The sequence below is a fragment of the Egretta garzetta genome, unplaced genomic scaffold (assembly GCF_000687185.1).
Source record: "Egretta garzetta isolate BGI_Z169 unplaced genomic scaffold, ASM68718v1 scaffold354, whole genome shotgun sequence".
Classification (NCBI taxonomy): domain Eukaryota; kingdom Metazoa; phylum Chordata; class Aves; order Pelecaniformes; family Ardeidae; genus Egretta; species Egretta garzetta.
The window spans coordinates 3745446-3760568 of record NW_009259593.1 but is presented as its reverse complement, the minus strand read 5'-3'; the positions used below and the strand labels follow the sequence as shown (position 1 = coordinate 3760568).

At 35.6% G+C, this 15123-nt stretch overlaps 1 protein-coding gene across 1 annotated transcript in view; it reads right to left on the bottom strand.

Moving 5' to 3' along the window:
* Nucleotides 1-1851: 1851 nt before the first annotated feature.
* The window catches only part of TDRD12 (tudor domain containing 12), a 34537-nt gene continuing 21265 nt past the window's right edge, over nucleotides 1852-15123 (bottom strand). The window contains exons 17-28 of the mRNA XM_009638041.1: nucleotides 14813-15033; nucleotides 13957-14056; nucleotides 11826-12013; nucleotides 11294-11501; nucleotides 10679-10771; nucleotides 8497-8666; nucleotides 5622-5743; nucleotides 4431-4485; nucleotides 2683-2796; nucleotides 2447-2600; nucleotides 2292-2358; nucleotides 1852-1937 (exon numbers count right to left, since the gene is read on the bottom strand). Coding sequence (XP_009636336.1) covers nucleotides 1852-1937; nucleotides 2292-2358; nucleotides 2447-2600; nucleotides 2683-2796; nucleotides 4431-4485; nucleotides 5622-5743; nucleotides 8497-8666; nucleotides 10679-10771; nucleotides 11294-11501; nucleotides 11826-12013; nucleotides 13957-14056; nucleotides 14813-15033 — 1578 coding nt within the window. The remainder of the gene's footprint in view (nucleotides 1938-2291; nucleotides 2359-2446; nucleotides 2601-2682; nucleotides 2797-4430; nucleotides 4486-5621; nucleotides 5744-8496; nucleotides 8667-10678; nucleotides 10772-11293; nucleotides 11502-11825; nucleotides 12014-13956; nucleotides 14057-14812; nucleotides 15034-15123) is intronic.

The following is a 15123-nucleotide window of genomic DNA, read 5'->3' as shown; positions in this document are numbered from 1 at the left end:
ACGGGGTGGGGGGTAGGGAATCTTTCTTCACATATTATGTTGATTGACTACTGACTTCCTTAGTGCAAGAGAAATGTCAGAAGCTGATGTAGGTTCCAAAATGCAACTGAACTAATACAAGTAAGAACTCCACAGAAAACCTCTTTCTCATGAAGACCCTCATCAAAAATTGCTTGAGACCAAGAGAATATTCTTGGAATGTACCACTACATTTTTTACACTGTTCTTTATAAATTGGCTCTTGGCAGCTGCTAAGAATATATGGCTAAAACCAGCTTTTGCTTCTACATCATAAGGTGTCTTACTTTTCAGACAAGAATCACAGATATTTATGCATATTAAATAACCCACTAATTTATCTACTAGCAGAAAAATCACCTTACATTATATTTAGGTATCAGACAAGTCAAAGAACAAAAGACATGAAGGAAGACACCCCACCCCATCTCCCTTTTTTCAATTAGGTGATTTGACAGTCTTCTGTTTGCATCACAATGCAGAGCAAGACCAAAACTAGTTACATTAGTTATTTCCTTAAGTACTTTACAACAATTACAGCTTTGCAAGTACTGGTACTCAGGTGAAGGTTATAATTAAGCTCAGTTTAGTCAAGTTCCCAACAGCACTAATTTTTTTAACCATATATTAACAATTACAACTGTTTCTGTCACATGGCAGTTTTCCACTGGCGTCATCAATATTCTTAAATATTCAGAAAGCAGCAGCTTTTGTTATATGCTAGTATTAGAAAAACTGTAGCTGTCAGTGTAAACATATTAATACAGTCCTTCTCCCCTTCTTGAAGTAAAGACATCCCAATGTTTCTAGAAAGAACAATCCTCAAGAAGCAAGTATATTCTTCCTAGTCAAGAATACAAAATTTTAGGCTTCTTAAAATAAATCTGTGAAGTTAAGTCTCTATTCTAAATCACCATATAGCTATGTTGGGGAAGCTAGTGTGCTTTAACATCTACAGATGCAAAGAGATTTATAATAAATGAATCTGGTATAGGTATCTTTTACTCTTTTACATTATTACTTCACTGCAAGATGTTCTGGATGGGCAAAAATTTAACAGTGAAAAAATATTTACTGAAAGATAGTATATTAAAAGGCAAAGCATTAGAGCTAAACAGACAAGATTTTATTATTAATTTGCAAAGAAGAGAGGTTTAGATAAATGAGAGGGAATGAATAAGAGCATTCATGAAAAGTGTCAAACTGAAAACAAATACTGAATCTATCACAGCACTTGTGCCGCAAAAGCTGTACAACAGTTAGTTACTACAGTGAGCTGTACCATACAATATTTCACACCAAGTCAACATATTTCCAATCAAGTAATAAAAATTGCCATTGGAGTTGAAGTATCATTTCTCGATGCAGAACTGACAACAAACTGATACTGTACAAAAATGAGGGATATGGTAGGAACAACTGACAGATCATCTGCATTTGTGAAACTTCAAAAATTACTAACTATTGCTAACAGCAAATTCACTCAGGTAAGTAAACTAGAAGCTCTGTAGTTACTAATAAACTCAACTGCTTTACAACCCAAGCTTAATCTTTAGATTTTACTGTTTCGACGGCACACTTATGTATGTGCACATCACCATTAAAGCCAACAATTTAAAAGTGAAGGCACTGGAAAACACACATAATGGTCTTCTATGGAGTATTTCTTCAGACTCCCAGCACCCAAAGGGCTTTGTTCACTTCTTTTCCTCCTAAAATTAAGGACAGTTCTGCAACATGTATGTTTAGTATTATTAATTTTAGGGGAAATAATCATGCAAGGGACATTATTCTGAAGAATAATTCTTATCAGAAGAAAGATCTGTCTCCAAATTACTCATCGCTTTCTGTTCCACTGTCTTCTGAGGAGTCAACCAGTTCTTCACTTACTGCAGCAGTGCAATGCAGTTTTTTAGTACCTAGAAGTAATTAATAAGTGTAACATTTGTAAAGCAAGAAAAAAACCAAGAACTTCAGAACAAATATGTAGTAGTATTAAAAACCAAAACCAACAAAACCCCCACATTTTAGACTACAAACTAGACCAAACCACTAAAAACTACTTCAAACTGCTCTTTGTGATATTCCAGCAGAAAAATACCCTGCTGCCCATAGTTTGCTAGTAGAGGTCCTCTCATGTGTTTTCAGAGAATTTGAGCAAGCCAGCTAAGAATGACAAACCTGAAATAAATGAGTATTTCAGATAAAACCTATAAAAAGTGAGGATGCCAGTCATTTTATGCATTATAAGTACCAGCTTGTTCATTCCTTACCAACTGGAAAAGGGCTTTTATCTTCAAAATCTTCCCAATGTTCAAAATCAAAAGACACGTGAGGATTCTGTTGACAAAAACATTGTTTGAAATATCTGCACTGATGCACAGTGAATATGTTCAGAACATTTAATAATTTTCAATTTCCACTTCACCTTGTTCTTCAGTAATTTGCACCATACTCCTTTCTTCTCTTTTGCAAGAACAATAATAGCCTCTTTATCCTTAATCACACACGTAGACTTCTCTGCAAGTATATATTGATGCAGCTCCATGTCAGCCAAATAAAGTTTGTCTCCTGAACAAGCACTACATTATAAAGAAGTTAAACATTAAATGCAAGCTGACAGTCAAATGTTGTGTTTATTATATTTAAATTTCTTAAACCTACCTGAAAACCACCTTCTTTTTAGCAAACTCACATTTACAGTCAGCTACACTTTCTATTTTTACCTTCACTGTAACAGTCTCTTCGTTTTGAAACCATTTTATTTCTGGATAAAAGCTAAAATAAAGAAAGTTTAATTGGATTTTTTCCAAAATAGAAAACAACCAAATTTTAGGCAAGCTGTCTCACGTAAAGCCAGAATTTTCCCCATTAGGTTACAACCAACCAGATGAGTTTCAGCATCTGTAAGTGTACTCAACTGTAATAATTTGACACAGAATAGCAGTGTCAGGAAAGCATGTGATAGGATGTCAGCCAAGCTTGCTACAAAAGTACTCCCATCTCAGTCTTTGGAGGAGAACATCTACTAGTTCAAGCAGGGAGACACACTCCATTAACTCTGATATGCAAAGGAATCAAACTTACTGCCTCATTTAAGGATGCTACCATAGTCTAATCTTGACAAAGAAAAAGGTAACTAGCAAGACCAACCTCTGAAAGACAAAGTAAACTTCTCAACTGATCACAGACACAAATACACGTTTCTCATCAAGGTTTTCAACCGTTTATTCTACAGATGTTATGCCTCAAACTGCCCCCAAGTGCTGAAAAGTTTTAACCAGCGAAAGATAAATCCTGTTAGCAGACTACAATATCTGTTCATTCAGGTTACTTCCTTTGTCATACCCTCAGTCATATCCAAACTCTCATTAATTTAACTGCTGAGCCATACCTCAACTTATCACATATATTACAAAGATCTTAAGCTTGTGCTAGCGAAGCTACAGGAGGAGATACATGTCTACTTAATCACCCTACCAACAACTTTTCCAATAGGCTAGAATACAAAATACTTCTGGTATTTGCACAAGAAAAATGTTAGTCACCCATAATTAGCATTAATAAGTAGAAGAAAAAGAGTAAGCCACCAAAAGGAAAGCCCCACCTAGTCCCAGAGCGTGCAAGAAATTTAAAAACTTCTCAGGATCCACTATCTGCTGACTTTCCCCACAAACCACACCTAAGGTGTCCCTCGGCATACTCAATCACAAACAAACCTAGCATTCATTTCTACTGCATGCTTGTCAAATTATTTATCAACAGAAATTGTCCTATCCACAAAAGAGTATGGATAACAGATACACTTTCAAACAACAAGAAAAAAATAAAAAGAAAGAAATGAAAGAAAAAAGAAAAAGGCCATAATTTTGTGCTGTGGACACATTCTCAAAATAATCCCCCTTCCCCCGCCCCCAAGAACAGACTCACATTAAGGGGAGAGACACAAAACTGATTAATGTCATTAAATACCAATACACAGACAGAAGGGTAGGATTACAATTTAGACCTCAAATAGGACCATCTTTGGTTAAAACATAATCCAGGCAAGCGCGAGTCAGAGCTGGTATTTTATACCTGTGGACTGAGCTGAGAAAGTGTTTGCTTTCATTCACTTCCTAGTACTATGGTTTCTAATCAACGATTATGTAATTTCAACAGATAAAGTTAGCTTTCAGGAGTGAGCAAAAGATCCATCTAAGTTACTCAAGGGATTCACAAGATGATGTGTGTATATACATGTATATCTAACAGCAACAGTAACCTCAAGCTCAACAGTGATGTAACAGAATACTTCTACCTGTATTATACCCTATTTACTCACAAAACAATCTCAGTAAGGATGATTGTCCTGTTTGGCAGTTCACATAACAAAAGCAAGCATAGGAACAAATCATTCTGAATTTTTGTACCATTTATGCTGATGCAGGGTAGAGTCTTCTGCTTCCTTAGCTTGAGCTACACCATCTAAAAATAAGAAATCCAGAAAAACAGTTTATACTTACCTATACTATAGGAACCAGATACTTCCGGAATACCCGAATACTATCATAAAAGTAACTTGCTAGCAATCAAATTGCTACAGCAAGACTGTATTTGGCATTTATATTGAGTATTTCCTATTTGGAAAGACTCCATGAAGGTAATAATTTAACTGAAATTTTTAGCTAAAGAGAGTATTATAGTTTGTCTAAGAAAATTAAAAAAACCGTAATAATTTAACTGAAATTTTTAGCTAAAGAGAAGCTTTGTCTAAGAAAATTAAAAAAAAACCAACAAAAAACCACCACCGAAAATGGAGTTTTCCAGGTCAGGTAAAGGCTTTTCCAGTTTCAAGACATTATTTATTTGAAACCTGAAACATGCTATTTGACTAAGTTTCAGGGATGAAACAACCAATACTGATGTTACCATCACAGCTTGAAATGTGGCATTACAGTCACTCTACTTCAATAGGAAAAAAGCCTTCTGTGATAAGCACTCCAGAATCTCATTTGATTTCCGGCTGCTGCAACTTTTTACTCAGCTTTCATTGCTCCAAACTTGCATGCCAACTGCTGCCAGATCATCCTTTGTCCCCCTTCTATTATCTGATAAAGCCATGAGCTTTTAAGCCTCTACTGACTGAATACCACATCCTTGAGCATTAGAATAAAAAGGAAAAAGTGCCCTTTTATACACCTTGAATCTTGAAAAAAAAAAAAAAAAGCCAACCTCCCAGAGGACAATGCTGTTATTCACCTCCTATTTCAACAGATTTCAAGCTTCCTTAAACCCTATGGCCTTTGACAGCAAAATATTCATCCTCTCTACAGGAGAGATTTCCTGCTCATGCGTTCCATTCAGAGCCAAACAATTCTGAGTCTCTCAAGGACAGAATATTTTCCAAATAGTAATACAGCTATATTCATATGGCTTACTCTCACAGCATCTCCAGGCTGCTAATTATAAGGTATTTGTGGCTTATCGTAGACATTAGATATATGGTGCTATTCTGTATACTTAGAGAAGTCCGCATTTAGTAAAATGACTTTTAGTGTGACATTTAAACTTTAATTAAAGCTAGGTGCTTAAGTATTTTTGGAAATTAAGAAAAGATTTACCACGTGCATGATTCTTAGAAGTAATTTTAGAAGAATCAGAGGTTTCAGTAGCATTTTCTTGTATTGACTTATTCTGTGGAATGGACACATTCTCTGGACCAGCTGTATCTTCCTCTACGCTTCTGAACACAGAAAAAGACATTTTTAAAAGAAAGGGTTTAAAGAAAGGGTTTAAAGATGTTTAATCACCATAATTGGAAATCCTTAAGTTTTTCATTCTAATATATGCAAAAAATACAATAAAATGCACTTCAGCAAATTGTAAATCTCATAACAGGGTTGCTGAACTTCAGTAACTCAGTAAGAAGCATTTATACAGAAATCCAAGTGTCCTTGTTTTGGTAGGAGAACATTTAAAATTCTGATGGTACCAGCATTTCCTTTGAATCATAAAAAGCTACTGGCCTTACTGTGTGTGATAAACCTACATAGGAAAATTATTCTCTTTCACAAAGAATTCCAGTAGGTTTGAGGTCTTTTTGGTCATATTTCATTCTGACTTGGAAAAAGTAAGAATTTCAGAATACTCAAAGTTCTTCACTTATTAGTAACAGACATCTGGCTTTCCAGCTGTATAGCTAAGGGCTTCACCATCTGGACTCAAGACTCCGGAAACACTGCAACAGAGAGCTTAGAGATACGCACCACGACACACTGTTCTGCAACAGCCTAGGAAGTCTCTGTCAAAATATTACTGAGAAGAACTCAGTGTTGCATAATTTTTGAAACACTGACTCATCTGTCCAAATGAAAAATACCTTCTTCCATGTTTCAGGCTGCATAAACAAACACTAATTTTAAATTAACTCATATTGAATATTTAGTACTAATACCTATGCAGCCATCTTTATTCAGAACTGACACAGCTTACCTAAATCTTACTAATCTATGTCCCAAGGGATTAAAGTAATTTTAATCATAGATGAGATACCTTTAACCACTTCCACCTTTAAAAATGCCTATCACCTCTTCCAAATAACTCCAACGAAACAAATCTTTGAGGCTAAGTAAAGTAGAGCACAGCAAGTTCAACTTAGAGTACTTTTTCGAAACTGTTTCCGAGTTAGTGTACTTGAAGGAATCAAACTTAAAAAAAAAAAAAAAATCAAGTCTCCTATGATTTACTGAATAGCTTTGGAAAGCCAAAGTCTGAGAGAATCTAATCTTACCGTAAAGCAACCAAGGTTCTACAAAACTGTTTAATTAGTCACATGCCACACAGAAACCCTAAGAACAGCCCCCCAGCAAGGAGGTGCCTCGCAAGCTGAAGAAAGACTTGAAAGGTAGGGGGCTGAAAACTGGGCAAATAGAGCATGAAGTTAGACAAAAGCTTTGTATGCAAAGTCTGCAATGAAGCACCTGAAATCAACACAACCAACATGTAACTGCATATTCTGCAGCAGAGAGATGATATTCCTGCAAAAAAACCATAAACTAAGTTACTGAGTCAACTTCACCTTACAGGAGCTCTTTGGGTCCCCTTTATTTAACTAGTACCTTACTTAAAAAAAAAAAAAGAAGCCTGCAGTAAGTTCTGAAAGTTTCAACAGTAGTATCAGGCTTAGTGAGTCTGCAAAAAGTAGTCCAAGCAGTTGCAGATATTTGAGATGGAACAGTTGCACATAGCACCACAATAAAGTTGTCTGGTCTCTAGTATTACATGTTCTGGTGACCATTAGGAAGATACCAACCTCCCTGGTTCAGTAACAGCATGGAACAAGAAATAAATTCAAAAAGGTTCTGCTCAAGGTAGCAGAAACCTCAGAGCCCAAGAGTCCTTTGTGAGGAATAAAATCTGAAAAAAATCCTTCCAAGCATCAACAGTGCAAATGTCAGTCTCAAAGACTTTTAAGACTGAACAAAATACGGGAAAAGCCAAATCCCTTAGTTAAGATTAAACTCCGGTACAGTTCTAGATAGAAGTGCAGGAACCTCAACCTAAGATGGAAATGGAATATGAAGGGGGTTAGGCCTTCCTCATCTTGTTGACTGGCTAAGCCACAGAAACAATAGCCTTAATTAACTTGCCCAACCCTGAGACAGCACATATAGTGCCCCTGCTGGTATTCCAGGGACCTTTTTTTTATGAAGCAGTATTTACTCTCTGAAAGAATATATTTGAGATTTCTCTCTTCCTTGTAAATATTTAAAAAAACTTGGTTGGTTAGACAAATGCATTTAAATTATATTTTCAATAATGGCTTTCCAAACTGAAGAATAAGTGGCTGAAGAAATTCCTGAACAAGATGCCACAGAGAGGCCAGAAAAGAGCTACAGATGTCTTGCTCACAAGCATTTTAAATCAAGGGTCCTAGGATCCGGTGCAGACCACAGTGAGGTGTGCCCTTCCACCACATACACTATTTACTCAGTTCTAAAAGTTTACACATCAAGAAGAAAAAACAAAACAAACGTACAGTGCTGTTACTGCCAAAACCATCATGTAGCCATACTCATTAAATATACAGCCCTAATCCTTTTAAAGTAAACTGTTTGTTTTCCAGGTTGAACTCTGCAGTTGTACAAACACCAACAATATGCTCTACTGTACTCTTCAAAAAAGCCACTGATCACAATAAAAGATAACAGAACTTGAATTCAGACTCCATATTTTTATGATAAACTTGACTATCTGCAAATACTACTCTAACATTTTCTAGAATTGGTATTTCTCTTTCTATGATGATTATGTGGCTAAAGAACAGTTAAAGGAAAGCAGACATATCACAAACACTATTGTCTCCGTGTTTAAACGTAAGTCACATTCAGTAATATTAATCATGAGTTATGATTATAGTTATGAGTTTATCCAGTTAAAATAATAGATTTTTTTCCCTAGTAAAGTACATGCGAAAAAAAATTTGTAAACACTTACAAAGGCTCCAAGTTCTTTGCATGATCCAATACCTTCATGCGTCCGCACAACTTCTGAAGTTGTATTAGATGTTCTGGATTGTCAGTTCCCAGACCCATAGACAAAATCTCAGATCGCACGTTGTATTCATTGACAGACATCTTCAAATCTGGAAGCCTGGTAACCCGGACCTTGAATTACAGAACATACTAAATGGAAACCACAGTTCATAAATGATCACTCTCCAACTCCAAGCTGTTCTTTAAGTAAAACTTTAAATATACCCCCATTTATACCTGTAAAGCAATTCGTTTGCTCTGGTTTTCAAACAGGAGCATACGCACATTTAATTGTTTTCAAAGTATCACCACCTTTTTCACTGTGATAATGGCTTAAGTAACTAGGTTCTGTTAGATGGAACTAGCTACAAAATAGCAATGAAGTAATCCTAGCTCTGATTACACAAGTTACAGACAAAATATACACCACACAGAGTAACTTCTAGACCCAAATAACAATAAAACTGTTGGGGAGGGGAGCATGGTAAGAAAAATGTTAAACAAAAGCAAAAGCTTAGAAATCAGAGAGAGGCTGAGATACACCATATGGGAAAAGAAACTACTAAAGAGAATTAATTCCAGATAATTTTCTCCTTCCACTTTATTTTTTGGTCAGATGGAAAACACTGCATGATCCATTCCAACACACAGGAATAACTTACTGTACTTTTTAGCAGGACCAACCAGCCACAAGAAGCACATCACAATCCTTAGATGTAGGGAGGCCCTTCTGATGAACTTGCCCAGACATAAAAAAAAATCCCTTTGATAACAATTCTTCACAGAACTCCTTACTCATAAGATGAAGTTATTTCTTAACAGACATCATAAAAATGCAACTAGCTTGTTCATGCCATTAGTAAAGGCTTAAAAAGCATTTGATCTTTGTCCTTTGATGTAAGTGTCAGAATAGATTCCTGCCTTTCAAAAAAAAAAAAAACCCCAAAAAACCCACAAACCAAACTTTCAAGTAAAACACAGCCCTAAGGCACTCTCCTACCTGCAAAGTTTTGGGAGAATAGGAGAATAGTCAGAGGAAATATCATCATATGGATGACATACTCTCTAACTTTTCCCTAGTTACCACCTCCCCGTCAGCACTACCAACAGGAATAATTGGTCCAGGCCAGTACTGCCTTTCTCACAGCCTAGGGAACTGGCAGAAAAACAATACAAACATGGCACTGACCGTACCATTTTCATTTCAGGAAACCCTAAAAAGTCAACTCAGAGAACCAATAATTAAAGCATGTTCATCAGAAGCCTGAAATTACTGCAATGAGAAGACGTAAAAAAAAAAAAAAAAATAAATCTGAAAAGCCAGAATCACAGCCTTTATATCCAGTTAATGGTTATGGGTCCTCTTTTGAATGCTGACAAAGAAATTCAGTTTATGAAGAAACTCACAATACTATGCATTAACACTCTGCAAGACAAAGAAGTCTTCTAGATGTTAGTATAGTAAAATTGTAAAAATATCCAAGAACATCCATTCTTTCTATTTTCATCAAGAAAAATAAGCAAAAAAGCTTAAAAGTGTTTTTTAAATTTGCAGAAAAATATAGAATAAAATTAACTCTAAAATAGTACAAGAACCATAAAAGATGGTAAAGACTTAGAAATATAAACAGAATAAATTGAGTCTAGTATAAGAGGTCTTAGATATCACCAAACCATCTTGGAGGATCAAAGTTTTATTCTTTCAGAGGAATGTGTGATGAACTACAGAACTGATTTTACAAGACAAACCCCTAAAAACTAGTACTTCCAAAATATTCTTTTGTTGTTAACTTTGTGGAATAGTCTAGATGACATTTATAATTAATTAGGTGCTCTGTTACCGGTGCATATTCAGCTCTCCAGATTTAAAGTTCAAGTTTACTCAGTCATGTATTCCATCTATATGCAACCATACATATTTATCACAGAATGGTTGAGGTTGGAAGGGACCTCTGGAAGTCATCTCACTCAATTCCCCTGGCTCAAGCAGGGGCACGAGTCAGCTCCCCAGGACAGTATTATGTGAATACCATGTAGAATAGAATTAAAATAGGAACAGACAGAAGGAAAAAGACGAATGGGTGTTCTTGTTACAAAGGAGTTTAAGATACAAATATTTTGTAATGCTACAATTTTATACCTACCATTGGATCAACCCAAGCTGTATTTCCCAAGGTATGTACTATTTTTGCTTCATGTAGTTTTCCTTTAATTTTGTGATTAATATAATGAGTTACCTGGGAAAAACAAATTTTCACTGCACTTGAAATGTATACCAACATAGCTTTACAGTTATTTTAATTATAATGAAACAATCTTCAGACCTTAATAAATAAATAATAAGAGTTTTGAATAAACTAGTGAAACACTCCAACTTTATTGTAGGTTAAAATAGTACTAGCCTTTAAGGAAGCAGCTTCCTTAATGGAAGAATACCCAAACACAGGTCAATTTACTGAGGCTACCCTTCCCCTGTTACTCGCCACAGATTGAAAGGCAGCAATAACTTGTTCTGGAAGAAGCATCTGAACCATAGAGAAGAAAGTCTTGTAAATTTCACTTTCTTATTTTGTAGGAAAACAAACATGAAAACAGACTTCTCGGACTCTGTCCCAATAGCAGATATTTATTGGTAATACTAATAGGCAATGAAACTTGGTAACTAAATTTGAAGTTCATAACTTTTCTTTTAGAAAATAACACACAGAGAAATTGAAGAACTTCTAAGGAAATACCATGAAAAACTTGATAAATATTACCTTTGGGTTCCATTCAATTTCATTATCAATGGGTTTCACTCTACAAACTATGAATTCCACAGCCTGAGGTGGCAGACTCTGAAACTTTGCAGGTAAGTGAAGCAGTTGATAGCTCTGAACTTGACTTGTTCTGCCTTCATCTATGTATTTAATTTTGACATTAAAGAAATTACCCTCCTCTTTTGGGGAAATCTCGACCACCTGAACCCTTCATACAGTAGGAGAGGAAACACAGAATTATTGTTCATATAATTAATTGTAAAAAACTTTTTAATCTACTCTTGTTTAAGAAAATGATATTTTCATAGTAAAATATCTAACTATGCATACATATGGGTAGTTATTCTGTTTTCCATTTCGTAACTAAAAGAATATGAGATAGCTTTTTAAAGAATGATTTGAATAGCAGTGATTTTTTTTCTGGTTTTGGGGGTGGGTTGACTTTTTTAAGTAAACAATAAAAATTTAAAATTACTTTCTATAAAGAAGTGCACATGAATAATTTTTTTAAAAAAAAAATCAACATTTTTACCTGTGGAAAAGTGTTTTCTCACATAATCCATAAAACGCTAGCTTCTCCACATTTTTAACAGAAATTTTATTACTAGGTTTCTTAAAATACTCATTAATTTCTTCAGCAAGAATTGTATATTGGTCCTTTTGTTTATCTACTATTCGACCAAAGTAGTTTGTTGCATTTACAATGTAGAGAGGCAGTATCTGAAAGTATAAAATACATTAGAAAAAAGGAAGACTGGGTGATTTCTTAAATTAATGAAATTTAAGTTTTCATATTCAAGATCACGTACCTCTTTCCAGCCCAAAGAGGTGACAGAGATGCTGCTACATACACACATTTCAGACTATTATGAGTTACTATTATGCTATTCGTAAGATTATGAATAATACTAATTGCTCATAGTCCAGTCTACCGTGGACAGAAATTTATAGAGCAAGAACTGTTAGGTCTCAGTTGGTGGTATTCCACTGAAATGAGCACCAGTGAACTATACTATGGACCTGCCAAGCTACTAACCACTACAGCATTGCACACCGTTCAAGCTTAATTCTAAGTGTTCTCCAACCTTACAGTGAGTTTAGAAGAACTCACTGGGGAAGCATGAAGCCTTAACTCTTTTTGCACTAAAATTACTTAAATGAGAAATTATAAATATACTATCAACACCGGTGTATAAAATGGTGGGTGCATTCCGTCCAAAGGGTCATGTCAGGCAGAAGTACTGAGATACAGCTGCATGTATAAGCCCAGACAGGACAGTGAGAAGACCAGAAAGTAATTTCCACTTCGTAAAGATCCTAAAAAAGCACAATGCGACTTGAAGTTCTTTAAGGACGGAAACATATAACCCATACAAAAAAAGAAAGTGAATACTTGAAGTGATAACTGATTTGTAAGACAGACAACCAGGCTCTGCAGTCAGTAGGAGTAGATGTGGAAATGGAAGAGGCCACAACTACAGTCTCGAGTGCCTCACAAGTTAAGTGCAAGTTTCTAACAGGAGTGTAATGAAATCTGTCCACTAAATCTGGCAAATTCATCTGGCACTAAAACTGGATACATATAGGTCATCAAAGGGTTTGAACTCGTAACTACCAACAAAAGCTCATTTATTAGGCAGAAACAGAGCGACACCAAGGAATCCACTCAGTTGTTCTTTTTTTCTATTCTAATAACCTATGACTTTTGGGAATGGATAACATCCATTAACTGACCTGAAGGCACCTGAATTCTAGAAAAGACAGGGCAGGAAGAAGGTGGAAGCAGCTCATCTAAACAGAAAGCACCTAGCACTTCTAAGACCCAAGTGCTAACTTTGGAAGGAAGCACCAATGTCTACACGCTTGCCCTCGGCAATCATCGTGCCACAAGGAGATGAGAGAGACTGTACAACATCGCTGTACGGGAGGACACTGCAGTATAGAAGGGACTGAAAAGCCAGGTGAGGGGAGCTGGAGATAGAAACTTTTACTGGGACGTAAGAACCACCACAGCAAAGTCAACTCAATAACCATGAAGGTTTCATGACTGTGAAGCTATTAAGTCCCATTAGAACAGCACACTATCAAAATGGTTTTCAAAAAGCATTTCAGATACATGGATACAGCAAATGAAAATACTAGTTTCAAATGTCAAGGCCAGAATACTTTCATTTTTCAGCAAGTTTGCACAAATGTGTCAGTTAAGGAAAAAAATCCTCACTTCCAACAAAACATGCATCATCCTCAACTTCTCTTCACTCCAAAAGATTAATTTGTGTTTCCTCTACAATAAATATAATTTAAGTTTATAGGAACTTTAACTTTTTAAATTTCAGTATATGGTCTCAATTTATAGAGGGAAGGAATAAATAGAACAAACCCTCTTCCCACAGAATGTGAATCTTCAATACAGAAGATGTTGTTGAGGTCAGCTCAATCACCTGCAAACTAATTTCAATTCAAGCTAAGGATTAATGGAAAATCTGGCACACTTATTTATGCAAGGGAGAGGAAAAAGCTAAAAAAATAACAAATATCCAAGAGGTATAGTCTATATACTACAGTAATATTAATGTAATACAAAAAAATAAGTAATATGTTAAGTAGCTATTTAAGACCTGTGTTCTTGGTACCCAAAACCAAGGTAAATAGTAACAACTTACTGTCACACATCCAGGCATTTGTGTAATTCTATCTGGTATATTCTGGGGCACATCTGTTTGTAAATTAATTTGATGACGATCTGGACACACTGTTCTATTCCTACATATTAAGAAAAAGGTTTTAGAAAAAAGCCCTTTGTTTTCAGCTGTAAATTATTTTGATGTGACTTACAACAGCTTTAAACACTAACATTTCATCAATCCTCAATATTCAATTTGTCTCAAATAGCACCAATGACTCTGCAGGTTAGAAATGGTCAAAAAGCTCTTGGTGGAAAAGTTTGTACAACAAAACAAAAAACCACCAGAAAACTTGTTTCAGAGTAAAACAAACACTAACACTGAATTTTTTGTTACTTGCAACCACAGTTATCTACACTTCTAGTGTAGCCCGAGAACACTTTATAAGTAGTACCTGAAGGAGGAAACCAATCAATCCAGTTGCACACAACCCAGACGAAGTCATAATCTACTTACCTACTCTGGAGGGACAGGAGGCAACAGGGGAGAAAGTAAAGCACAATCCTTGTGCAATTATGGTTAGAATACTAATCAAAACAATGGCTTAAAGTTCCCTCAAGTACATGTAGGCAGGAGTTATAATTATGCTACTAAGTCAGACTACGTATGATTGGTCTCCCTAACAACATTAATATTTTTGTTTTCATAAAAGCACCTAAGAAGAGCAAAACAGATGCCAACAGTGAACAGAAAAAAAAGTCATGAGCAAAACCTGGTTTGAATAAAAGTATCCAACAGGATAATTCATCAACGAGATAGAAGCAGTCATTAATTCAAGGCATACAATGCCCTCCTGAGTCAGTATGGGCATCAAGAAAACTTGATATTTCCTTACTTGCAAATCCCAAATGTTTTAAGATGGGTACACAGTGGCCGTGAAAATTTCTTATCTTCTTCAGCTTCTAGCATCTTGGCACTAAAATCATACAGTTCTGGTGGAAATTCAGCTTCTGCATGCTGCAAATAGCGCAGGATCCCAAGTGCATGACATGCACAGTTTTCTGTTAGCAGAATAACTGACCTTGCCTTTGTATATTCCTGATCTACAGAAGAATCCTAAAGAAAAAAAATTGTATTTTTTAAAAGCTTTTATGTATCCACCACTTAATAAAATGCAGTTGTAACCCATTAAAGATTTACTCAAAC